General features: G+C 39.1%; 1 protein-coding gene across 1 annotated transcript in view; it reads right to left on the bottom strand.

Annotated features, from left to right (window-relative positions):
* ADAMTS12 (ADAM metallopeptidase with thrombospondin type 1 motif 12) overlaps positions 1-27,395 on the bottom strand; it is a 143,509-nt gene that overhangs the window by 10,623 nt on the left and 105,491 nt on the right. The window contains exons 14-19 of the mRNA XM_053968776.1: positions 25,422-25,542; positions 22,483-22,727; positions 21,013-21,154; positions 13,676-13,802; positions 6,697-6,907; positions 3,504-4,652 (exon numbers count right to left, since the gene is read on the bottom strand). Coding sequence (XP_053824751.1) covers positions 3,504-4,652; positions 6,697-6,907; positions 13,676-13,802; positions 21,013-21,154; positions 22,483-22,727; positions 25,422-25,542 — 1,995 coding nt within the window. The remainder of the gene's footprint in view (positions 1-3,503; positions 4,653-6,696; positions 6,908-13,675; positions 13,803-21,012; positions 21,155-22,482; positions 22,728-25,421; positions 25,543-27,395) is intronic.

The following is a 27,395-nucleotide window of genomic DNA, read 5'->3' as shown; positions in this document are numbered from 1 at the left end:
CCTTGTCTTGCTTTCTGATGGCTTGATGCCTTCCCCAGCTTTGCCACACCAGTCTGACAGCACCAAGACTTCACTAAAGGGATGCTTAAGTCTTTGACTGAAGCCCCTTTCTGAGCACACGTGAGAAGAGCAAAGGTGGCTCCATGATGATGCTGGACAGATCACACTGAGGAAGATTTATGTTCTTGTCTGGTGAAGGTGAAACAGCAGGATTCTTTCAAACCCTGTTGTGTGCAGGCATAGAGCCAAGAGAGAAAGGCATGATACTTCAAATGGTTTCAGAATAAAGCCTTAGCTTTCTTGACTGTTGTTTGATGCTCAGTAAGTTTCTGAAGACATACTGCTTTTCCCTTTGTCATTTGGGAACCAAAAATTTCCTCTTGGCACAGTATATGTTGGTCACAGAGGGAGAAAGTACAGGTGACTTTACATGACCAAAAGAAAAATGAGATGACCAATATTAGTATGAGATGATCTCGTGGTAATGGAGTATCTTTGCTACCCAGAAAGCTCTTAGAAAGAAAAGTGACAGCCCAGAACAGCCCAGGAAAGTAGTAGGAAAGAAGTAAAATTTACAGACAAGTAATGGTGGAAATGGGCACTGTTTTCCCCTACTCAAATTAGTGCTCTCCCTTGAGGGGACAAGTGCCAGCCCTCTTATGGGATATGTCACACCCTTCCACCTCAGTGATTATCACTGCTCTTGGCACTATTTATTTACTAGTATGGACATCTCCTACAGACCAAAGCAATGTCAAAATATTGACAGCTACTAAAATAGAAAGAGCACAGCAAGATATTCATCAGGGTAGGTACAGTGGTCTTGAAATACCAATGCCTTGGAGAGATGTCATCTAGAAACAGATTCAAAGTTTTACTAAGGATGGGCAAACAGAAAGAGCAGAAATAAAGTCAGAAAACTATAGATTGAAAATTAATTAAAAGTAATGAACAAAAAGACATGGTTCTGTGAATGTCAGACTCAAGGTGTGTATGTGAAATAGATAACTCTTATTTAATGCAAAAGAGAATAGCTGAATTTATTAATAGAACCATGTAATGGTTGAAATTGGAAAGGAACTTTGCTCAAGTAGGGCCACCTAAAGGCAGTTTCCCTGAACCATGTCCAGACAGCTTCAGAATATCTCCAAAGATGGAGATTCCATTAATTCTCTTTTTCATCACTTCTTCAAATTTGAAAAATGAAGTACAATGTGCCACACTTCCCATAACATTTATTTCAACATGGAACAACAGCTTGAATGACAGTAGCAAAAGACTACTAAATTATTAAAGAATAACAAAGTTAGATGCATTAAGTACCTTCAAATTGACTTCATCAGTTCTGTGAAACCAAATGTACTAACCTTATCTCTACATTCATTCAAGTGTTTATTCAATAATCTTTGAACTGTTGAAAATCAATTTTTATAATAGATTTGAAAAGTCGCAGAGGATTAGATAAGAATATCTTCCAATTTATCACTAGGAAAATAAAAAGTCCTATCTGTGGTCTAATGGAATGCTTCACCCAAGACACTTCACAAGAAGATAAAATCAAATCATTAAACAAACAATCAAGACCAAAATGGCAAATACTAACGAAGATGATAATGCAATTGAAAAGCCCACATGGACCCATGTAGAAGAAATAATTCAATTGATTCTAATAACCTTTTCTGACAGGGGAACATGGCTTAATGAAAATAAGGAGCTGGCTGCTGCGATGCATTTTTACGTGATCCTGCAAAGCGTTCTTTTAGCAAATATAAATACAGTTTAGGTGAAATAATTACAAGGTTAGTGTTCAACTAACTGAAAAACTGTAATAAAGTGGTTCTTACTCTTTCAATGTCAAAATGAACTGACATTTCAAACATGGTTCTACAGGGCTCCAAAGCCAGGCTCTCTTCAGCATTTTCATTAACTAACTGAATGAGGAAAGACAACATGCATTTAAGGCATTTGAAGATGATGACAAGCTTGGAGAGTAGGCAGGAATGTTGAAATCTGAATTCAATGACACCTCACCACAATAAAAACTGTAAGAAAGCAGTAGCCTGAAATAAAAAAATGGATACAAAATGCTACATTTAGGGAAAACTTTTTATGCATACACACACACATACACACACAGAGCTCCCAAATGCAATTGAGAACTTCTGATCTAGAAATACTGTAATAGGGATCCAGCATTTACAATGGACCACAAATTGAATATATCAAAGCAAGATGGTTACAAAACAAGGCAAATCTCATTTCTGTGTTCACAAAGAGGGCAATACATAAAATGATAGTAATGAATTGATTTTATATGCCATGTGTCCACTGGGACCACAATGAACATTACTGATAAAAAATATGTGGTAAAACTGAAGCAAGATCAGATAAGAAAAACAAAATCCCCAGATATTTAGAGAGCACAAGGAAAATCTCAAAAGAATTTAGATGTCAGACCCCAAAAGAGTTACTAAGAAGATAATTTTCCTCCACAGTCTGCATATAAGAAAAGAGTATCCTCACTTTCAGTATGGAAGATGTTTGCTATGCATAAGGAAAATATTTCAAGGTGGATAATGAATGAGTAGGACAGTAGCATCCCTGCATGACAGGCCTTTGCTCAGGCTGTGGGGGCCTGGGGCCACAACCATTCCCTTGATCTTCTCTTGCAGGGTCTTGCACTCAAGCAGATCTAAAAGCAGGTCTTCTCTTACAGGGATATGTGCAGGAGGGAATGCTTCACCTGTCCCAGTAGAACATGGGAAGCTAAGGCCATTCTCACCTGGCTACAGGAAGGCACAAGATGAAAGCTCAAATTGCCATCAGGAGTACATGTCCTGAACAAGTGCTGATGCACTGAAGACAAAGCAGGGGTCTTACCCACTGTCTGCATCCAACACGATCTCAGGGGTCTAGATATGCCTCCATTGACATGAGATACACTTAGTAATCTCATACTGTTGTTTTTGGGCCTGAATTTCTGCATTTCTATGATTGTGAATCATTCCTGGCAGACACAAGACAAACAGGTACACAGAAACAGACCTTGGATAGCATTCTCCATCAGTACTGAGACATAGAGGCAGATCAGCACTAGGAGGTTTCCAGATCTGACCCTCTTTAGCTTGGAAAAAAAGGCCATCAAAAAATGAGATGATTAGTTCAGACACCAATATCTCTCACTTCAGGTATCATGAGCTCAAGAATATAAAATCCATTAGCATAAATGGAACTCTGTTTACAGAAAAATAAAACTTGAAAGTGGGAAGGGTATTAAATAAAAGTTGGTAAATTATGGCCAGGCCCCACAATGACTCTATTCATTCTCTGTAAGCAATCTAATCTTTGGTATCCCAAGTTACCACTTTTTTGTTTTTGTGATAAGTTTTTCATATTTACAATACTGATTTCAGATAATTGTGACAAACTAAAAAACTCCATTTCCTCTGCAATGTTTCAAACTGCTGTTCACACTCTCCACTTATGAGCAAAAAATAACTTACCTCACTCCAGTTGCCTACTATCCAATAGGCATCACTGGGCAAATTGTTGGATATTATTATATGGCTGTTGTCTGTGGCATTCATTAAAACACCCTCAGATGCTGCACTTTGGTTGTTCGGAGCATGCTTGGGAGCTGAGGACTGTGTGCTAGTGGTTATGGTGTCAGGCAGCTTTATTTCTTCTCTGCTGTCAGCCTGTTCTCTTGGTACACGACCAAGCTCTGTAGGCATTTCTGTAACCAGTGCTTGTGGGGTTGTTACTTCTACAACAGGCACATCAACTTGCAGACTGACATAGTTTGCTGCTGTTGGAAATGCCAGCCCTTGTGCTGCTCTGCTTACAGGATTGAGCACAGAAAGGTCTTGGTGATGAGATGCTTGTGGGGTCTGAGAAGTCACACTCTCATTCTGAGTGACAGGAGAGGCAGTATCCAAGGTTGTGCTTGTGGTCCTGATTTCAGGATTGAGTTCTGTGCTGTAAAAGAGATCACCTGTTTTCTTGCTGACTCCAAGTGGCCCATCAGTGTTGTCAGATTCCTCAGTTAAGTAATCATAGCTGGAAGTTATTTCTGGATTACTGGTAGAAGAGGAAACAGGAGTGTCCTCACTTCTTTGCAACTCACTCTCTGCAGTAGAAACTGGCTCACTTTTAGGAGTGTTTTCAGCATGCCTTATAATTTCAGTACTTAAGCTGTTATGAAAAAGCCACGAAGTGCTATTTTGATATGAGCTATTTTCAGTAGAAACAATTTGGTAATTGTAAACATCACTTGATTCAGCAAAATTACTTTGTAATGTCCTGTTGGCTGCTCCTTCTTTTCCTGAGATATTGACCAAACTAGAGGACTTAGGCAAAGAGGGAGTTACACTTTCATGCTTAGGTATTTTTGTTGTAGTATGGAACCTGGAGTTTGGTCTGGGTATTCTGTGAGGAAGACTCTGTTCAGGATCGGCAGCTGTTTTTCTGATTATGATCTTGCCTCTTCTGGGTGCCTGTGGGGGAATCTGAAATCTTCCAGCAGAAGGGCATTGCTGAAGACCACACAGGGCCTTCGAGTTTGGTCTCTTGGAACTATTACATGGCTCATCATTATTTTTGGCACAAGTGACATTACGAGTCCTTATTCCACCACCACAAGTGACTGTGCACTGCAAATGAAACAGAATTAATGTATCTGCCCTGCACAGAAGTATTGGATGGCATTTGTTTATAATAAAGAAGCATCATGACAAAAAAATCAATTACAAAGCTTTTCCTGAAGAACAAGCCTTTCATTCTAGTGATGTTCTGCTATTTTTCAACAGTAAATATCACCTCAGGGAAATAGTAGTGAGAAAAAACTACATGATAAAGACAAAATATTCAAGTAATACAATAGAATTTGACTTCTTCATTGACTCACAAAGTCATTTAGCCAATACCTTTTCCACCAGATTTATAAAAAACCAGACTAAAAACCTGGAATCAAACAGACACCTGACTGGCTCAGTGCTGCTCACAGTACCGCAAACCTGCTGTGGTGATCCATGCAGCTCACAGACCCTTGCTGACTATGAAATTGATTTTTCATTCAGTCTTAGTACAACCATGAACTGTTGCCAGAGCTACTAGCACGTATGTCCTCAATTAGAGACTACCGAAACTAATTAGCCAACCTGGCTTCTCTTTAAATGAGAGCACTGCTGTGTATAAAGAGTGCTGGCAGCTGAGGAGACACAGATTTTCTGTGATGTTTTTCATCCTCAGGCCCACAGGTACAGAAATGCCTTCACCAGCTGTCCCTCAACTAAGGATCTTGTAAAATCACACTTCTCTGGCTGGAGATACTAAGGCTGGATGACTGGTTGAGTAGGACTGGAGATGTTACAAAAAAACCTACTGGTAGAATTCTTCCTAGGAAGCAGGGAAGCCTAACCAGGTGCTCAACATGAAGTGATAAACTCTCATTTTGCCAGGACATTATTGCCCCTGGCAGAGGTAACTCATTTTAGAGCTAGTCTGGGTCACAGGGCAGTAGAAACACCAGTGACTTTTTGTTGCTGGAGGACTCTGTTGTTCACAGCTGTAAAATAACATCAGCTCTGCAGCAATAGGAGCAGGAAAGCAACCAGTGTAGCTTCACAGTAGACAGGTTTATCAGCTCCCGTCATTTTTGCAGGTGAAATACCTGTCCTACACTCATTCTCCAGTTTCTGCAGGTGTAAAAATGCATTTTTGTCAGTAAGTTGTAAATATAATCCAACAGTACATGAGCACAAGCAGCATGCCATTCCTATGTAACTGTACTGCTAGTCATCTAAGTTCAATTTATTTTTTCACAGGTGTTTAACACATGAGGGTTATTCAATTAACAAAACAATCAACATTCTGTGATGATGGTTTGTGAGCAGCATAAACCAATCCAATACAGTCACAAGATTGCTTTAGTACAGTATGTAACTCTGTTCTTATACCAGTGAGTCCAATAAAAACAAAGACGGAGGAGAAAGATGAGAGTGGAGTTTTCAAAAAAGAAGGGAAGATAGTATTTACAGGTAGAAGGGACCCTCAACAATCCAACTGCCTAAGCACTTCATGACTGACCAAAAGTCAAAGCATGCTGCTAAGGGCACTGTCCAAATGATCTCTTAAACACTGACAGACTGGTGACATTGAACACCTCTCTAGGCAGCCTGTTCCAGGGTTTGACCACCCTCCCAGAAGAGAAATGCTTCCCAATGTCCAACCTGAACCTCTCCTGGTGCAGATCTGAACAATTCCCATATGTTCCCAAAGCTATGGGAGAAAGGCAGAGTCTTGGATGCAAGAGATATGAATGTAAAGAATTTTAAAACGCTTTGTTGACCTACAGAGATGACAGCAGTCATCATCCCCATAGTCTGGCCCACAGCAGCCACTGCTCTCATACAGATTCTTTAGCAGTAAGCACATTACGTTCTACACTCCCAAAAGTTCAGCAAGTTAACATGCAATAAATACTTCCTTAAGTCTTTGGGAAGCAGGACTGGTTTGGTTTGTTTTTCTTTTTTTTTTTTTTCCTTTCTGCACAAAGGATCTGTGAACACACTAAACTATAAAAAGGCATTTTAGAAAAAATTTAAAAAGGCAAAACAGCAGGTTGTTGGTCCTCTCTGCTGACTATAATAGATAATTTTGAGAAAAAGTTCAGTGTTTCAGCTGACATGACTTTACCTCAGTCCAGTTGCTCACTGTCCAGTCAGATGGGCACAAGATATCTCTGTTGCATGACAGATGGGTCTTTGGTTTAAGTAGGTGCTGGCACTCTGTGACATCCAGAGCTTGCTCATCTGATCCCACTGTCTGGATGCAAAGTACAGTTCTCTTCTTCTGGCCTGTTGGGCCACATGTGGTCGAACATTTCTGCCACTCCCCTGCCCACCACCTGAAAACCAGCAGGGTGAGAAACATCAGAAAACAACCCACCACAAGCACATCAAGGAAATGGTCAGAGACTGCAAGAAAAAGAGCCAGTAAATGTGGGCTCAGATATATGCTCTTCATATAAGGTTCAGATCACTTAAGCTCTCCCATCCACCCTGTGCTCTTGTACCAGCCAGTCAGTGAAAGAGAGAAGACAGAAGTAGGCATGATTTCCAGACAGAAGTAGGCAATAAGCATTATGCTTCAATAAAGTGTAAAAATCTACTGACTAGATAGTCCTTCAAATCCAAATCTGAGGAACTGCTAGCAAATCTACTTAAGCAAGTAATCTATTTACTCTATCCTATTGTTTGTCTGTTTATTGCTACCTCAGTACAGAAGAGTTAACAAATGAGAATCACTGGGGAGTCTGTAATGACAGCACAGAGGTGGAAAAGGTCCCTTTACACATGTCTAAGCAGCCAGTACTGCACAAATACTCAAACTGGCTCTCCATAAGGGTTACTTCCCTCCACAAGGCCTCTTCCCATTAGGGGAAGCAGTGAGGCACACAGCCCCAAAACCAGGATAGTCAGAGCTATGCTGTGTGGGATCAGTGACCTGTAGTACTGCCCCTGTGGGCATGGTGTCCAGGCCTGCATTAGGCTGGACTTTTCTGTACTTTATTCCTTCATGAAGCAGAAACGAGCTCTCTATGTGTCTCTGTCATGACTGAAGTCAGTCTTCCATGCTGTGGCATGCAATTTTCCACCAAACTGAGGGTAATCCTTTCCTCTATAACAGTATTTTCCAGTGCAAAACACCTTACCTACAAGAGCTGTTCCCTTTACATTTGGTTCACCTTAGCATTTCTCCAGCATCACCCAACTACTTTTTCCCCTGCTGACCCAGAGCAACTTGTGCACTTGCGTATCTGCCCCCTGTGATAAGAAACGGGAGCAAAAATTTCTGGGTTTCTACAGTTTGAGAAGCATTGGCATCAACTGTGACATTTACCTGAAGATTTATCTTTATAGTTGAAAAAGAAGGAAAAAAACATCAAACCAAGAACAGCCTTTTTCCTTCAGTTAAGCATGCCCTAAGCAAGAATACAACTTCAAGCTGCTGCATAAAAAATCTGGCCCAGCTCTAAACTCTTAAGCTAAAAATGCTCCTTAACAATACTGCTTGTTCCAGAGTTTTTAAGGAGGTCACAACAAAGCCTTATAGCGAAAACAAAGCAGGAATATATTTTAAAAACACCTTTCTAGAAAAAAAAGTAGAATCTTAGAACCAACAGTATTCTAGTTTTGTTAATTTTTTTTTCTTTTAAGGTCCGTGAACTTCGAGACAAAATAATCCTATTCTGATAAATACATCAAAGTTCAGCATCCAGATTTATAACAGTTTTTATGCTTTGTCTTTGCTGATAATCCCTCTCCTCTCCCTACTGTGGTCTCCATGTTCCTTAATTTATTTTACTTCCATTGCAAATGAGCTGCCACTCATGTGGAAGGCACTGGTATCTATTCCTAATAATTAAAGAAAAAACAACCCAAACAAACAAGACTCAGAGCCATCAAGCTACAATACAGCTTATTTGTGCAGTCATCTGGTCCTCTCTGTGGTACCTACACCTTTCTTCTTCCTGTTTAGTAATCTATACATACAGCATTTCCTTTTAAGTTACCCCAAAGCCCTTCATGGCACTGACTGCTTTGCTCCAGAATGCAGTCCACTGCCACCAGAACCCAGTGGTAAGGTCTCTGGACCTAATTAAACTAAATAATATCTCAAAATATCTTTCCAAATAAATGAATATTTCCAAACTAAACTAAAAAACATCCAAAAATATCAACCCAAAATATCTTTCTCCTCCTCTTGCCTTCCTTCAGATTGTTTCTTGTTCTTCCAGGTCTGCAAACAACAAAGGAATTCTAACAAGTAAATAAAAACTAAGTACACCTCAGCTAAACACAGCAATAAAAAGAAAAAAAAAGAAAAAATTATCATCACCTGAATCAAGCTATTTCAGGGTTGTTATCATCTCTTGCATCTTCTTTACAATTTTATCTTTTCTATAATCTTGTAAATTGCTGACATTTCCGCACAAATGGAATATGTGAATTGCTCTATTAATTTTAATGGGACCAAATTACATATTTCAAGGTACAGATATGCTAAACTGACACCTCTTTCCCCTCAGCATTTTCAAGTGGCTCTGACTGAGGGTTTAACAATTGGTATGTTGAAATACCAAATTCCAAGCAATATATAATCAGAGCTTATCACAGAACCTCCCTTGAGCAGCAGTAATGGTGTTTGATTAACTGTTGCACACCATATACTTTTTAAAAGCTGTGGAAGTAGTCAAAAAAGTCAGGTGCTCCACAGTTAGAAAATCCCAGAATTAAGATTTTATTCTATTCCATCTTCATGACCAAAATAAAACTACAGTCAGCCAGGTAATTTTTTTTCTGTAGACTTCTTTCTCACTCAGTGCAGGTAACTTCAAAAAAACTTGCTCTAACTGGAAGTTTACTCTTAAGAGTAACTGGAATTTTTGATGTGTTTTCCTATTTTCATCCTAGGGTACATGCATATGCCTAATTATCCAAGAGTCAGAAACCTGACAATCACCTGTGCTCCTGTCTCTTCATGGTTTCTGCTTGAGGACCTGAACTGTGGCATCTCAGCCAAAGGGGAACAAAGGCAAAGCAAGGATGGCAAAACAACCAACATCCATTTGTCTGCTCTGGCACAGGCTCCGGACCACAGAGAAGAGAGCAGCACCTGAGTGACTGCTTTGCCAAGCTCTGCTTATCTTGGAGCTTTTGCTATCTCCTCGCAGTGCAGAGGCATAACCAAAACTGGATGTGACTGCCAAACACATATCCAGAATTAATCCAGCAATCCGAGCTCTAAATATGCAACTTCTGAGAGGAAATGACCAAGATGTTGGATCTCCCAGCCAAGCTAAAGACTGTAGTGAGAGACTGGGACAAGCTGTAGTGAGAGACTGGGACAAGCTAAAGACTGTAGTGAGAGACTGGGACAAACTGGGCTGACTCATGGGAGTCAGCACTCAATATTTGTTCCTACCTCTGGTTTCTGATTATACCTCTGGCATTTATTGCTACAGCAACTGAGTGGTTCTTAAAAGTATTAATGCATCAACAGATCCCTGCAAAGTGAAACGATTGTCTTATCTCCACAGGCAGGCATGGCATGGAAAGATTGTGGTAGCAAACAAACAAACAAATAAGCAAAATGCACAATTTAGGTAATTAATTTGCATAAGCACTGTTTTTCCTGAGACTGTCAAAACAGAGAGCAGCCTGTCTGGTGAAAACATAACTTCAGGTAGTTTTGAGCTGCAGGTATGAGTGCTCAGCTCTTCTGCAAGCCTGGGACAGAGATAGGAAGAAAATCTCATTCTTTCAGGTGGCATTCAGCTGCCTTAAATGAGACTTATCTTTTCCTTACAAACTGGGTTTCTAAGGCTTGTAACAAATTAGGCAGAGCTCAAAAGCCTGTGACATAGTCCTCATCTATACATAGAAGATGTGTGGTGAATGATGTGTGATTCCTGTTGAAAAAGCAATAGCATGGGATTTTGGGGCTATGGGGCCAAAAGTTCCCTCCTTCCCATCATGGCATGTCACACCTGAAGAGAGACTGTTGGCTTTCATTATGTATTTGTCCAGCATCAGGCACAGCAAATAACATGGAATCCAGTGCATGGATTCTTACTCTGTGCTTTGGAATAGAAACCATTCTTATTAGGTTGTTGGAAGTTTAGTCAGCAGTTTGGAAGCAGGACAACACAATAACAACAGATAAAAAGTAGCAAACTCCAAGTACTTTTAAAATAATCTATTTATGGTTACTCTGTTCAAGTAGGTAGTCAAGTTAAAAAGGCCGAAGACAATTTCTTTACAAGGGAAAGCAAAACTTTATTCACAATGTTATAAGTAGTTAAAATCTCACTATTTTTCAAGTAGTATCCATTGATTTTAACATTAACATCTATGGGACTAAATACCTGTCTACCAAAGAAACATTCAACTGGAAACCATACTCCATAGCATGATGTGGGAAAAAGCAAGCATTTGTGCTACAGTCTCGATGCACTGCACCTAAGCTATATCACTGAAGCAGTACATGAATGGCTGCATGACATTTTAACTCTCAGCTGTCCAGTCACCTTTATTTTGTTCTGAATCAAAACACAGCAAAATACACGTATTGTGATATTTTAATTTTTTTTAAATTTCCTCTGAATTATTTTAGGAGAAAGTATAATAATAAGCATAAAATAAATACAAAGAGCAAATTAGCTGACAAACAAGAATGTTAAGGCTTAGACTTCTTAGATGTCTGTAATTTAAACAGTATACAACTGACTTCCTGAAATGGATTCATGAGGTAAGATCTTATTTGTGAGAGTCACAACCATTTTATTCTTTGTCTGTAGCTTCTGTTTGATAAATTATCTATTTCTTATTTAGTGGTCAGTAGCATTTTTCATCGGTGTAATTTAGTAGGGAACAGCCATCATTTTTTGGCTAGAACCTACTATAAAGCACCTGTTGAGAAGTACAAGGTCATCCAGCGATTTCAGTTCTGTGGCTGCAGCACTAAAGAAAGGTCTCCTGCAGGGTTGTGTTTAACAGCACTGTCCTCCCCTCTGGCACAGAATTTAGCCGCCTCTCTACGGAACAGTCCTCAGCAGCTCCATGTGACTCTCAGTTATCCCACAGAATGCCATGTGGGACAGTCACACCTGCCTCCAGCATTCAGACTTCCTTTAGAACCAACAAACTGCACTAAGCTGTCTTGGGTTTCGAAGGAAGATTAGTAACCATCTGTCTGGATTAGAGGTGCCACATATGCTATGGAAAAGTGAACACCAACTAACCCCATGCTGAGACCACACCCTGGAGCAGAGAGCAGATTTACAAGAGGAAGGGCTTGGGAAGAGTGAGTAATAATTCGTTCTTTGCTGCCATCTCTTCTGATACAAGAACTCAGGGCCACCAACAGAAGATAGTGAGAGCCAGGTTAAAACAGTTAAAATGTGGTAATGCTTCACACAGGCACTAGAGCGGTGGTCCTTCTTGCAGAGGATGTTATATGTAATAGAAGTTTATCAAGGCTGCAGAAGGAGGCTGGATGAGTGAAGTTCATTGGAGGTTACTGATTAGACAAGCCATAAAAACATCTGGAAATGCATTGAATTAAAACCAGTTGGAAGCTGGAAGAGCATTACAAAGAAATCTGATTTATGTTTGACTTATTTCTCCTTAGGCATGTAGGCCCTGCTGAGAGCCAGAACAGGAACTCAGTCCCTTGGTCAAGTTCCTACAGTTCCTAAGAGAAAAATAAATATGCAACATGAGTCTAGAATTAAATACATATGGTTTTCCTGCACTGCATTTTGTTGTGGTTTTGCTGTCCTCAGAAGGATGACTTGTGATTTTCCCTGCAGCACAGAATGAGCTTAAGAAGCATCACAGGCTGTCAGCAGATGAGATCTTTTCTGCCGGCTCTGCAGAAGAGTTTGGTTTATGTATGACATTGTGCAATCTGCTCAATAAGGGACAAATTCCCCTCTCTCACTTTTAAGAGCAGGTCAGAATAATGTTGTCACTTAGAACAAATGCCATAAATTGAGTTAATTAGGATTTTTTAAATTGACAGTATAGTTTTGATAGTATAATTTGTATGTGCCATGAAAAAACACCTCAATGTGTATGGGCAGCCTCAGCTCTTAACTAGTCAAGTAATAAAAAGTTTGGTCTACTGTCAATTGATTTCCTAGCAATCTATAAAGAATTATGAAATGCTGGTAGTCCATGCTGCAAGCACAAAGATGGAAGTCCCACCAAAGCATCATACACTGTTATAAAGATACTTGGAAACAACTAATAAAACCAACAACCACACATAACTTTTCACATTAAAGTTTCACGAAATTCACTGCTGACAAATGCAACACAATGAACTCCAAGGACTCACTGCTTCGATTTAACTCTGAAACACTGCTGTACCTTTGTGAACAGCATGGTAAACAACTTTCAAAGACAGCAGAAAACAAAACCAAAGTACCTAAAGCATGAAACAAAAACTAATATTGATCTCTTTCAGCAAGTCAGTGCCTATTGTACAAGCCCACAGTTCTGCAGGCATCTGGAATGTTTAATCTTCCTTACCCTACTAAATGCTAAAATGGTAGCAGAGAATGGTAGCACAGAATGGTAGCACAGAAAAACCAGTGATGAATATAAATTAAGACAATGTTATGAGAAAAGAAAGAATTATTCCCATGTGATCGCAGAACTAAGAAAACTGCACTTCACTCAAGGGAAGGAACATAAATACTGAGAAACAACATCTAAAGGCTCTGCTAATTGCTTTTGGAACACACAGTAATTCTTCTTAGCTCACTTGAGCTAAGGCAAGAATACAGCTTTTAAGTAAGAACCTATATGGTTGTTCAGGCACACCCATACCCAAACTGAACAAAACCACTATCTACATACATGAGAGAACAATCTCTGCCATTTCCAGCACAAACTGCTCAGTAACTTGACTCAGAAACCTCTCAGGATGGCTCACTTCTGATTTGTTTATTATGGGGCTCCTGGCACCTTGCTCTGCAAGCTGCAGCAGTCCTCACCATGGCACCATGGAAGGCCGTGGATGCCATGCCAACCTGGCATCAGGAATACCTTCCTTAGAGTAGGGACACTATTTACCACCCCCGGAGCCCCCCAGAACCCATTACCTGGGCGGGCAGTCCTGCTCGTGGCACTTCTTCTGCCGCCCGTTCGGCTGCGTCGCTGGGTCACAGAAGGAGCTTTTAACGGCTCTGCTCCCCCTCCGCACGCAGTGGGCGATCTGCCGCTGCAGCCCTGCCAGAGAGACACACACACAAAGAGAGAAGCAGTAATCCCCCGGGCTGGGGAGGAACTGCAGAGATCCCCAGGTACACGCATCCTTCAGCCAAGCTGAAAAGGTTAAGTGGAGCTCTTTCGGATCAGATCAGAGCTCAAATGACAGATTTGAAAGCACTTCCCTTAATGTATTTGTTAGCCTCAGAAAGGGCTCCTGCAGACCCTCAATCAGGTTAAAATGGTTATGAAAGGTTCTTGAGTTACCCACAGATGAGGAAACACAGCAGCAATCAGGCTATTCATAGCAAGCCTGGTTTTGCCGACCTTTTCTCTGTTAATTGGGAAGGCTGTTTAAGCAGAACACAAATCAGAGTAACAGAATAATCCTATGATTCTTAATGTGAATTCAACTTTTAAGAAGTTTTGGTACACATTTTGAAATTGATGATGAAAAATGTTTTCTATTTGCTAAGTAAGTAATACACAACATTCAGCACAACAGGCAAAGCACAGTGGTGAAGAGACACACAGAAAAACCCACACAAACCATTTGGGTTATTTCCTAACATTTCCATTTATACAAAACCCCACTCATTAAACAGAAAGAAACATGAACCAAAATACTACATTAAGCTAGTGTGAATCTAAAGAAAGCCAGTTTCCAGGAGCCTGCTTCCCACATAGTTCTGCAATAATTTGAGGCAGATCTCTTGCTTCAACCCAGTGTAAACAAAAGTACTGCAATATTACAGTTTGAAAGATTGCAGTGAGATATGATATAGAGGCATCTGATATAGAGGCATTAAAACAGTCCAAACAAATCTTAAGGACTAAAAAGACTGAAAAATTATTTATTAACTCTCATTAATTGTGCTATTAATTCTCAGCAATTAATACACACTGGCAGATCACTGCCTCTCTAGAACTTTTATCTTCCTCCTGGGATGCACAGGGCCTAACAGCACTGTAATCATGACAGCAAGGATAAGTGTTAGGCTATTTAGCAGTATGTTTAGGAAACAAGCTTTTCCTTTCCTCAGGCCTCCTAATAACTAGTGTAGGAAACTACGTGGAAGATAAGAACAGCAATCCATAGAAAATACTTGGGAAATAGTAATATATTCCTCTATATACTCATAGGATCATAAAAATGTCAAGGTTGGAAAAGTCCTGTAGGATCAACAAATCAAATCATTAATCCTGCACCAGCTCAAGAACACAGCACAGAGTTTTGCATGCATATTTGGGTAATTTCATATAAACCAATGGAAACCTATATCCCTTTTTTTTACCAGCTGAGAACATCAGGTATGTTAGGAAATGCTTTCACTTTTTGATTACTTTCAGACTTATGACTGAGACATATAAAACAATTACTGACTACAGCATAATATTTGATGACTGACTCTGCTCCAGCCAGATATGAAGGCTGATCTTCTAGAACAGTGATTAGTGTCACCTCTAAGGGAAGATTAAGGGACTGAGGCATTCAAGGGTCCATGGGTCCATGGTGCAGCTGCAAGACTGCAGTAAGCCTGGACATGGTGACATCTTACTCATAGGTGACTTCAAACAAGAGAAAGCTTTTTGTTTCAGCATAGAACTCCCAGGGAGCACTGCTCTCTTTTATGCCCTGGAATAAATGTGTCTAGAAAATTCAGCAACCTTTCTGCTAGCTGTAAACAAAGCAGCTGGCGGAAATATTTCTATTACTTTCAAAATTATATGTTGTTGTTCCAAATACAAACAACAAGAAATCTTTTGCTTTGATAATTTTTTAGTGTCATTTCAGCTGCTGCAATTAATTTAAAAGCCCCTATAAACATTTGCAAAAGTTTTGCTTTGAAGCTGTACATTCTCATAAAATGACCAGCTGACATCAATGAACTAGTTTATTCTAATAAACAACTTCTTTAAGAAAGTTATGTGAACTCCCACTGTAGTTTCAAAATCTCTAGCAGTTCAGCTCCAAAGTTGGAAGATATGCTGTATGCATATAGCAACACACACATATAGATGTAGGTTTACATGCTATGACATAATGAAATGGTTTTATCAGTTTGAGCAAGTTGAACTGGAAAACACTGCAGAAGAATACTAGTCACTACTGACCCTGACCCAGCAAGTTATACAACTTAAGTGGATAATATCCTATTTAAGCCACAGATTAAAAATTCTAAATATACTGAAACCTCAGTAAAATTTGAAACCTAACCGTTTTTCTTAAAGGGCTTTGAGAGGTAGTGTTTCCTCCCTTCACCACTTTTACTTCTCTCTGACCTCAATGCTGATTAGTTCACCTGATGTGTACTATCTCAGCTTTGTGAAAAAAACCTTACAAGTAGGAGTCTTTAGATGTGAGGCTGACACACATGTATCTTGATTTCTCACTTGGTTTGCAAAGAAAGGTACCAGTTCAAAGTCATCTGAGTGTGAAAGCCTTCTGAAAGAGAGATTAGAAACCTTTTTGCCACAGAGATCTCAATATGGGCTGTAAACAACAGAAATGAAGGATCACAAGGAAGTGTATAAAAGGTGTATGAGAAACATGCATATTTGACTTCAGAGCTCATTTGAACATATCATCTCAGTTATGCACTTAGATAGTCTGCAAGGAGTTCACTTTGTATTTGAATGAGCAAATTATATTCTGCACATGCACAAGTTATGCACAGAATACAAGTTTTAGTCCTTACATTCTCAGTGCTATTCTCCGACACCCAACAGTGAATGGAAACAGAGTGACCTTTGTATTCTAAAAACAGCACTGCAAGTTTAGGAACACTTGGAGATAATTTTGTAGAGTGGCGTTTATAAAAGTTGTGAAGGATTTAGAGGGCACATAACTGTTAACCCCAAAAAGAATCTTAGAGTTAAGTTCTTTTGCAGAGCTTTGAAAATCTGCCAATTACCGATACTATCTATGGAGAAACAAACTTCTGATATTGGCTAATATTCTCTCTTAGTTGCAACTGTGCTGTGCTACGCTTTTTGTTACATTTAATGCCACTCAAAGCTGGTTCTAAAAAACAAGAACAAAGCCTTTAGACAAGGAGAAAGCATTTATACTTGTAATTCCGATATAACCTGTTCTGTGATTATTTAAAGAAGGAATAATAGGTAGTTGGTCTAGAAAAGAACCTCAGTGACACATTTCAATTAATCTGCATGTACAAAAGCTTAAAGGCTCTACCTGCTGTCTTGACAGCAGGCTCTGGTGGGACAGCTCTTGTCCAGAGGGTGCAGCAGTTTGCAGGACACCAGCGTGCACACATTCTGACTGCAAAGCAATTCCTTTCAGCATAAAGCAAACAGGAGGAAGAGATTCAACCTGTCCTGCACTGAGGACAGAGAGAGGATTATGACATTTACTACAAATTATCCCCTTCGGTGCTTGTTTGCCATGAACTGGATTGCAGTGTAACTACTTATCTATTTTCTACATTGCAAATGAGTATCAGTATTGCAGTGTGTTCTCCTTTTCCTTGCATGCAGTGTGTTCTCCTTTTCCCTGCATGCAGAAAACCTTGATTTTTCAAAGAGTATTTTTTCCCGTTCAGTGGCATTACAGTAGACTGGCCAGAGCCTTCTTTGACACTACAAAAGGTGGGAGCACATGAAGGAAATGAAGGAAGCCATGAGAACATTTGAATCTTCTATTTCTCCACTGCAGTGGAGCTGGAGAAGGATACACATCAGGGCATGGCATGGTGCTACCTTGAGGCCAAGAATCTGGGGGAAAATATGTCCAGAGAGCTACCCTGGGCTCATTCTGGGAAGAGACAGCTTCACTGTACAAAGTCTTTATTCATCACTGGGACTTTTTCTGGGTATATTTCCCATGGATAAGGAGATGCACCGCAGGGCTAAATCATATTTTTTTCTCTTAGGACTGATGAAGATTTCCTGTATCAGTCCATTGCCCTGCCTGTAGCCCAATTTCTTATACCCTAATACAAATTTTCTTTCTTGGCTCCAGAAAGCATTTGTTTGTATTGTCCTGATTTCTGTGGCCACCAAAGGCTGAAGTACCCTTGGATTTTTTGGTTTTGGCCAGTGGTCATGGAAGGACCTGTGCTGGATCTTTGGCAGGTCCTGGTTTGCCAAGAGAACAGAAGTCTAGGTAAGGATCAGTTTCTCCCACTGGCTGTGGCTGTCAAAGTTAGTTCAGCAGTTCATCTTTCTTGGTCCTCCTTTTTATCCTAAAAATATTGGTTTATTGTTTACCAAATGGTAATTGCAATAATCCTTAACAGCTATTTACTACTAACATTAGGCTAAATAAATACAGTTTTCTTATTTATCTCCATGTAGGTTTATCTTCAATAACACTTGTCCTGCAGTACAGCCATAGCAGAAGATGATATTTTCTATTTCAATGCACTTTTATCTTATAAACTTCTCAGAACACTTCAAAATGCCAGTGATTTGGTACAACAAGTGTGTTACTGCCAACAGCAGTAAGTTCTGAATCTAAGCAGAGTGAACATTCACATAAAATCAATCACATTTTTCACAGCCAGAAGGAAGTTTTGGGGAAGTCAGCTGGACATCAGAGAGAATTTCTTCACTGAAAGGGCAGTCAAGCATTGGAACAGGGTGCCCAGGGAAGTGGTGGAGTCACCATCCCAGGAAATGTTCCAGAAACAACTGGATGTGGAACTTAGGGCCACAGTTTAATTGACAAGGTCGTGTTTGATCAAGGATTGGTACTCCCTGATCTTGCAGGTGTTTCCAGCCTTAGTGGTGCTATGAAAAATTATGCTGGTCCACATCCCAATGGCCCAGAGCGCAACCAAATACAATGTGAACGTGCAGAAAGCTGCAGGCAGATTGGCATATCAGACTTCCCCGCTCCAAGTGATGCATTGAAACTCTGTGCCAGGATTTCTCTGTTTTCATGAGCAGGGAGTTAGAGACAATGCTCTGCATCACTGTACTAGCAAACTACATCCTTCTTTAGACCTGTCCAGTTACTTCTCTAAACATCTGTATCTCAGTAGAAAGAGAGCTACAGGTTTATTAATTTATTTTCTTCTGTCCACGAAGGAATGCAGAGAAGTGAGGTGTCTGTGCCCTTCATGAACTGGGATGCACCTCTTGGTTTCCCTTCCAACTGATGCCACCAAGTCTGTAATCTTGTCTGAAACACATGATTTCTACTTATACAAAGGCAGCAAGCTCAAGAAACACCTACTAAGAGCAAAAATGCAGGAAAGAGAGGAATTCAGTTAGTAAATAAGAACTGAAAAAACCTCACATACCACAGTTATCTAAGTAACTCATGTGGCAGAAATCAAAGCTACATCACACAGTTTGTTAGCCAGAAGAGAGTACACAGGGCTACAATTTACCTAGTGAGAAACAGCTCTGGGAAAACTGCAGCTAATGTAAAAAGAACCTCAAAACAGCATAACAAACGGTCTACTAACACATTCCCCTCCTTTTCCCTTTTTATCATAACAATTTTTACATTAAACATGACTCAGATTTAGGCAGGTATCAGAAATAAAACTTACAGAACACAATTAAGCAAAACCACTTGTTCTGGGCACCTACTTAAAGAAGAAGGTGGATGTCTCCCCATCAGAAAGCACATAAAGTTTTGTGCTGAGAGACTCTTCTCAAAAAAAAAAAAAGAAAACCAGAAAAAAACCCACAACATCTATCTAATCAAGCACACATATATATGAATGAACACACATCTTTATAATATGTTGATTATTATATATATATATAAATATCTTCAAATAATATGTGGATGGTTTTGGGATGCGATATTTTATACTAGGCTTTTAAAAGTTCTCTTTTTTAATCTTATAAAATTAGGTCATAAAATGCCTTTTGTCTAAACCACTGAAAATGCATCATTTTAGAATCTTCTCTGGCAGAAGAGATTTAAAAATGTTATTCCTGCAATCATCACTACTTTTAGAATCACAACTGGGTTTGTTACAACACTTGTTTGTCCTTTTTCCTTTCTTCCACAAAGCAGTTAAAAAAAGCAGTAATTACCAAAAACCATTAACAATACTCTAGCATTAGAAAAGGTTTTTCTCATATTATTGGTCTGGTTGCAACACTGATCTTCTACTCTTCTGTACAGTTTTCAAACTGTACAGAATGGTCAAAGAACAAGATTATGGTTGTATCTCCAGAATTCTTTTACTGTCCTGTGAAAATCAAGAGTTAATTCAGGCAGAAGGCTACAATTCCTTTCCCCCAAGTTCAGACTTTCCTTCACATACAACTTTTTCATCACATTTTCAAAATTATTCCCACAATAGATGGATAAAAAAAATACTAATGTAAAGATTTGCTTTCTTTATCCTTTTGTTTGTTTACTACAAATATTAACTTTATCTCATTGATGTTAGCTACCTCAGAGGAAATTCTCCTGCTAGCATTTTGTGTGAGTTACCAGAAGCCAACTTCTACACCTATTGTTAGATCCTACTTCACAGTCATCATTCTGCTTGTCTGGTTTAATGTGCTGCACAGAACTACAGTATAACTGCAGTGGTAGCCAAGCTATTGCCAAACTGGCAAACACATGGAAGTTCTCAAGACTAATTGCAGTTAAGTAATTATTGAGCAATGCACAAAAAAGAGTTATTGCTTGTCAAGGCAGGACAGAAATGAACAATTTTTTTGTAGTTATTATTTAGAAAAGACTTAATAGGGAAACAATAGGCTATAAATTTGTATTGCTGCAAAGAAGGGCTATGGTGAACAGTATTAACAAAAAAATTATGAGGACAAAGAAAACTGTACCTTCTTATTTTGGTTCACAGAAGCTGAGAATTTCAGGGCAGGTGTTTTAGAAACCTATTTGACTTATAAAATTTAAAAAATGCTTATTTAGAAGTCAAAATACATTATTCATAGAATCACAGAATGGCTGGGGTGGAAGGAACCTCTTCAGGTTCCTTCCATGGAAGATCATGTAGCCCAACCCCCCTGCTAAAGCAGGGTCTCCTAGAGCAAACTGCACAGGATCACAATCAGGCAGAGTTTTAATGTTTCCAGAGAAGGAGACTCCACAGCCTCTCTGAGCAGCCTGTTCCAGTGCTCTACCACCCTTAAAGTAAACAAGTGATTCCTCACATTATTTTTGTAACCATGTGATCTGATTTCCCACCAAATGCAGACTAAAGAACATTACCTCTTTGAGGACTACATCTGAAATGAAGGCAAACAGTAAGAGAAAAAGGAAGTGAGGAATTACCTCTTCCACAGGTAACACTGCAGGCTGTCCACTCTCCATATTGCCAAAAATACTCTGGCTCTCCAACCTCATTCTCATTACTTTCTTCTTTGCGTACAGTGTATTCATACTCTATTCCAGGGTTAGTTTCTTGAAAAAGCAGCTGGAGAGAGTGGGGTTTATTATTTGTTTAAAGTCAAAAGCTTTCAAAGTGTTAAACTGGAATAATTAAAACTGCCCATAAAGTCTGCTACCAGTTCAGAGAAGCAGACTTGCAAAATTTCCACTTCTTTGTCGACAGTGGTATACATGAATTTTTCAAAGACACAGCTGTTTACCACACATTTCTGCAAATACAGGTGGGAATAAATGGGTCACCATAATTGGTATTCTACTGACTATAAGAAAAGATCCATCCAAAGCATCCCTATGCTGTTGATTAAGAGCTATTGCCTATCTCCATTATTAATTATAATTTTAGTACCTTCTGAAATAGCTGTTACAAAACAACCGTTAAGTCAGAAAATTACAGATGCTATTCAGACAGTGCTTTAATATTATTTTTCAGTGTTTCTGAATTAAGAAGAAAAATTCCAGCTGAGAAGGAGCACTCAAGAAATTTATCTGAGAGGCAGAAAGTAAACATAATCAAGGGGAAAATATTTCAGCCATGAACTTTTACTCTTCTTCCCAGTTTTACTAAAAGTGAAGTCTGAGCACTCATTAGTTTTGTCTTCTCACCAGACATTCAAAGTGTGAAAGTGGTCTCCCATCAAACCCCTAATACAATTATTTTGACTGCATGGTGGATACATATGCAAACAAGCCATGAGAGATACTTCCAAAGATAACGGGCTACTTCCAAATTATTTTTTCAGAACTGACAGAAGCTGGTTATGCTTAAGTCAGAATCCATAAAATAACATGAAAGAAACAAAAGAAATCAGCCTCTGTGGATGTTAAATGGGTGAGTTTCACCTACCATAAGCAATTAATCCATCTGTGTAATGCTGTATGCTTTTCTTGCTCTGTGTAAACTGTCACTGCTGTCAGCTGTCCCTAGCTCTCACTTTGCACAGGCTGACATCAGCTCCCTTTTTGTAACAACTTATTTTTCATCTGGATCTGGTTCACATCACAGCCATGTGTTCGTCAAATGTGTTCGTACAAGAGATAAGAAAGTTTGGGCAAAGAACTGACCATCTACAGGCAACAGGATCCCTGTCCTACTGGCAGCACAGGATTATACCAGCCTTTAACAAATGTGCAATATAGGACTTCTGCTCTTAGGCAGGATGAACAACCCTCAAAAGCACAGTGATTATTTCTATCCAAAAGAGCTCAACTGTTTTTTGGTTTTTTTTTTTCAAGACAGCACATTAATAGAGCTTTATATACCAACATACATATTTTCCCAGCCCCACTTCCAGGGCCCCAGCACATTCTGCTGCCATGCAAGCGAGCAAGTTCTGCTCCTGATCTATTGTTTACCTGAATCCATATTGATTCATTGGTGGGTCCTGGAGCAGTCAAATTTTCTAGATCCCCTGTTCTGTCATACTGAAATATTGTGCCTGCCACTTCGTATTCACCATTCCACTGGATGATAAAGCCTCCATTCAGGTAGTATTTTTCTGGATCTTTGCTTCGCATAGCAAGGAAATTTCCTGATTCTGTAACTTCCATGACTTTGATTCCCCTTGCACCTTTTGGAATTAGCCCAATATCAACATATCCTAAGAGACAAGAAAAATTTATGTAGGTGAACAACAGAAATGTCACTGCATTTTACTTATTTGTAAGATGATTGAAACAACAGCTTTGCTTGAAAAAATACACAAATGTGCTGTCACAAAGCTTGTTAATAGTGTCACAAAGTTTGTTAATAGTGTGACTTTCTGAGTCAGGGTTTCTAGTATCAATTGGGGAATAGTGTTGAGGCAATGCCAGTGGTATTTAGAAGGGATGAGGAGGTGAATGACTTTCAGAGCTGTGCCAGGGGAAATCTACTCCACACAAGAGTATCAACATTTCCATAACAATGCCCGAGGGCTCTGGCATACTGTAATCTGGAGAAATGTCAGGGTGTTCCAGCAAGTTAACAGCCTGTTGTGGGAAAGGTTTTTTTTCAATTTGCAAAGAACATTTTCATCTGCACCCAATGTACAGGTATGCACAGAATTCCATGTGCCTTCTCTTAAGGCATTTAACTTCTCTGTGACTGTGTGCCTTACAACAACAATAATAACAAAATAATGCTATTCAAATACCTCAAATTACTACTATAAATTCAGCACATTTTTGTAAACTACCAATCTTCATAACAAAGTTCAAGGGCTCTTCATGGGTAGCTATCTCTTTAGAGATTTTTGGTCTGTGTGTTAAGAATGACCCAAAGCATCTATTTGTGATGTGAACATCTATTATGTGAACAGAAATTTGTTCACATCACAGGCAATATGTGATGACGCTGTGCTTCTCACCTTACAGGAAGCTGCTGTTGTTGTTGCTACTAAATTGTAAAAATAGGAAGTTCACATAGATACTTGAACACAAACACAGGTAGCTTTATTGTTATTGCCCCTAGCTGAGCTCCAGAAATTAGATGGATGACATTGTTACAAGCTGGTGCACTGGGGGTGTGAGCTGCCTTTTGTGCTGGTTTACTTCAAGACTGGAACATGAGTTCCCCAGTTCTCATCACACCTTTCTGAGGTCATGAATTAAATTCTGAGAGTCACATCCCGTTCACCTTTTTTTTTGTGAAATGAGCTTATCACCTTTGATTTATCTCACACGAGTGAGACAAACCACACTGGGCGTGCTAAGCAATCTTCAGTATCAATGTTCTTCTCCTACCAGAACTATTTATGTGCTGCACAATAACCTGCTGCTGTAAATAAGTGCCTGAGAGTCCTTAATCAGTATTCTGATCAGTAATCTGATTTTCTTTGCAGCTCTTTTGTGGTGTAATAAATATTTGTTAAAATGTCCTATGCTGCCTATGGTACAAAATAGAATCTGTCTACTTCACGTCTTTCCTAATTAAATTGATATATAATTATATATATGGATTTCCAGTGATTGATGTTTAAGAAGGAGCATTTTTTGAATGTTACCTTTTGCAAGTCTCCTTGACTGACTGTGGAAATCCAAACATTTTTTCCTAAGTGAATCAGTTTTTTCTAAGTGAATGAAGTAATAAGATCTGGAAACTCACTGAATTACTTCTATTATTCAGGAAATCTGTGGTCTAGGTCTACAGTAAGTAACCAAGTCTAATGATTCTCCCAAATGTTCTATTCATTCAGTGAAGACATGTTATAAACACAGAGTGTGGTTATGTAACTAAAGGCTTGATTAGAAGGCATACTTACAACCAGGACAAATTAACAGCATGGAAAATCTTAATTATGTCACATCCTGGCAGCTTGGCTTTGCAATGTTGGTGTCTTTTTATAGTAGGGTTGGGTTGGTGTTTTGTTTTTTTTTTTTTTTTCTATTTAATTAGAATAACATTTGTTCAAAACACAAAGCATAAAAACTATAAGACAATTTGTATCCTATTACAACACAAAAACCTGTATATCCTTTCAAGATTTTAGCATAGTTATTTTTGTCTGAATCACCTGCTGCTGCACATAAACTTTATTTTAAATGTATTGCAACTGTCTGGTAAGGGAAGTTACCATTTGTTCAGTGTATCATCTTCTGCCTTCTGCCTTCACCCTGGCCCTCCCCACCAGCTCAATTACTTCCTGATTTCCCAGAGCCTCTTGCTGATTCCCAATAAACATTATCAGATTTTGAAAGGAAAGCTAATCAGCAGCAAGCTTTTGAGCTTGTCACTCAACATAATAAATTTTTGTCTTAAAATTCTGTGGATGGTGTTTATGTAATTGTTCCTGGTTATGTGGTTTCATTTGATAAGAATCTAGAGATCCAAGATTCAATAACAGTCAAAATGTCAGCTGTCTTACCTACACACTGGGCTCATTAAATCCTGGAGCAACCTTATTGTGGGTTCTTCTGCACACCTGTGAATTGGCAACCCTCAGATGCTATTAATCCTTCCCTTCCTTAAAATTAAATCTACATGCTACCAAAACAGATATGAACAAATTAATGAAACTTTTGCTGTATGCACAGCTCTACAAGGACTGAAGAACTTGTTTCTCCTTTCCCAATTCAGTGAGAAAAGAGTAGTTTTACTCAGGCCATTAGCCCAGCATTGCAGATCACATGATGACCAGATCTGACTATGCACAGAGCATGCATTTTTTTCTGGCAGAAGCATGATTCACTGAAACACCCATTTACAATTTCCCACATAGATGACCACTCAGTTTTAAATGAGAAGCACTTTAATCATTTTTACATAGAGAAATTACTTCACCAATGGAAGAATTTAAAGGAAGAACCCATATTACCAAATCCTTCACTTTGATTAAACATCATCTTCACTGTACGACAAGCAGAGCCATCTCCCAGGCAAACTCCACACTGGTCTTCTGTTGCATTGGAATTTATCTCATAATCACAGCCAACAGCCTAGAAGGAAAAACAGTGTCAGAATAAATGCAGCCTCCACAATGAATTACTGAGTGCTCATCTATCACTGGACTTCTGAGCAGGGGAGTAGTAGTATAGTAGTATATATACTGTATAGTGTTTTACACCAAGGTGAAAAACAAACTAATAAACAATAACCATCACCATGTCACAAAACATACAGTAGTGACCAGTCAGTTGAGACAGAAATGTGCCACCCAAATGGCCTCATTATCTGGGACTGGGCACTACATCTAGGATTTGTGTCTGCTTTCTTATGTCATAGAGCCATCCACAGGTTCCTGGGAATACAATGTAGTAACAGAACTGAAAGCTCTGCCAGCTTTTTGTGGCCATCTCACAGCACAGAATGTCTACTACAGTCAACCCCCTGGCATGAAGAAACTTTTCAGCAGGCATCAATGACGCTCTACCTTGCCAGCATAGGGGCATGGGTCCAGATACAGTGGGTCAAGTGGGTCAAGTTCTAGTAAAAACTGATTTTTCAGTTTATGCTTGCAACAGGAAGAAAGTCAGGGAAAATGTATTCATCCTGAGTCAGGAAAAAATTTCCATGCCCAACCCAAAAATTCTGTGCTCTAATGTCTTTAAATTTTGACAGAATTTGCATTTGGTTTTGGGATTTTTTTTCTGCCTCTCTTTAAAAACAAGCAAGATTGCATAATGCAGCATAAAGTCCAACACTTAGTGGTTGCTAATAGCATCTAAGATACCTGGAGGCCTGTGATACAGATGAATAGCCAGAAGTCTGGTAGAATGTCAAGGTTTTGTCTTGGTTTGAGATAGGGGATACAGTATCAAAAAGTCACTCCAAGACAGGTTTTCTCAGCTGATTTTTCTCAAAATAAGCTTTCAGGTGCTATGCCTGCCAACCTGTCTAAAACCCTCTTGATGTATGAAAATCTGATATATAAACCTCTTTTGATGTTGATTTTATTTTATCTTCAGTACATCAGCTACTGTATTTTTCTGCAAGATTCTGACAGGAAAATCCATCTATTTGACTAATCGAAGTATACAGGCTCCTGCATTCTCTAGTATTTTTCTATCATTTTCAGCTTAAGAAACACATGAACATTTGTCTAAGTGCCAAGGATTTAATGAACAATTAGAGAAACCGTGAGAAGCAGAAGCAAGGGAAGACCTCAAGCTACAGATGGTGCCAAACTGTATCACTTAAAAGAAGATTGAAAAAAAAGATGCATCCATCACTTACTGCCAATTCATATCCAGCACCTTTCACACCAACTCTGAAAAGTCACAGCTATGTCAAAAGGTTCTGCAGCAGCCTTAGCTTCTCCCTCCTTTCAGTAGAAGACCACTTTCAAAAAATGAAAGGTTTTGTAATGTCTTGCACATAGACAGATCCTGGCGCCAAGGACCACACTTATGAGCAATACAGAAGGTTACAGAGATAACAATATGTCATCAAGGTGACTAACTTTCTGCCTCCAAGTATGTAGCTATTTGACTGGGATGGATTAAATCAACCATTCAGAATACACAGATGCCACTGCTGCACTAACAGGATGTTTCTTTATCTTTCCAGGAGTTCAGATCTGTCTCTTCACCAGTTTATCTTTAACACTTCCTAATAATTTAGAGAGGCTGAAGCATTGCTGTTTTCTCAGTGATGCATTCCACAGTATATCAACTGTACTACTAGTACATCTGTTAATCACCTGCAAACAGTGAAGTCATAGTTATCTGGCCTATTATTAGACCAGAGAAATAATAAGACACTCTGGAGAGTCATAGAATTTGAAGATTATGTTCTATACTATGCACATATATACTTCAACAAAAAGGTGGGTAAAGTCTGAAGATGGAAC

The sequence above is a fragment of the Vidua chalybeata genome, chromosome Z (assembly GCF_026979565.1).
Source record: "Vidua chalybeata isolate OUT-0048 chromosome Z, bVidCha1 merged haplotype, whole genome shotgun sequence".
Classification (NCBI taxonomy): domain Eukaryota; kingdom Metazoa; phylum Chordata; class Aves; order Passeriformes; family Viduidae; genus Vidua; species Vidua chalybeata.
The sequence above is the reverse complement of the archived record's forward strand: the minus strand, read 5'-3'. Positions and strand labels throughout refer to the sequence as shown.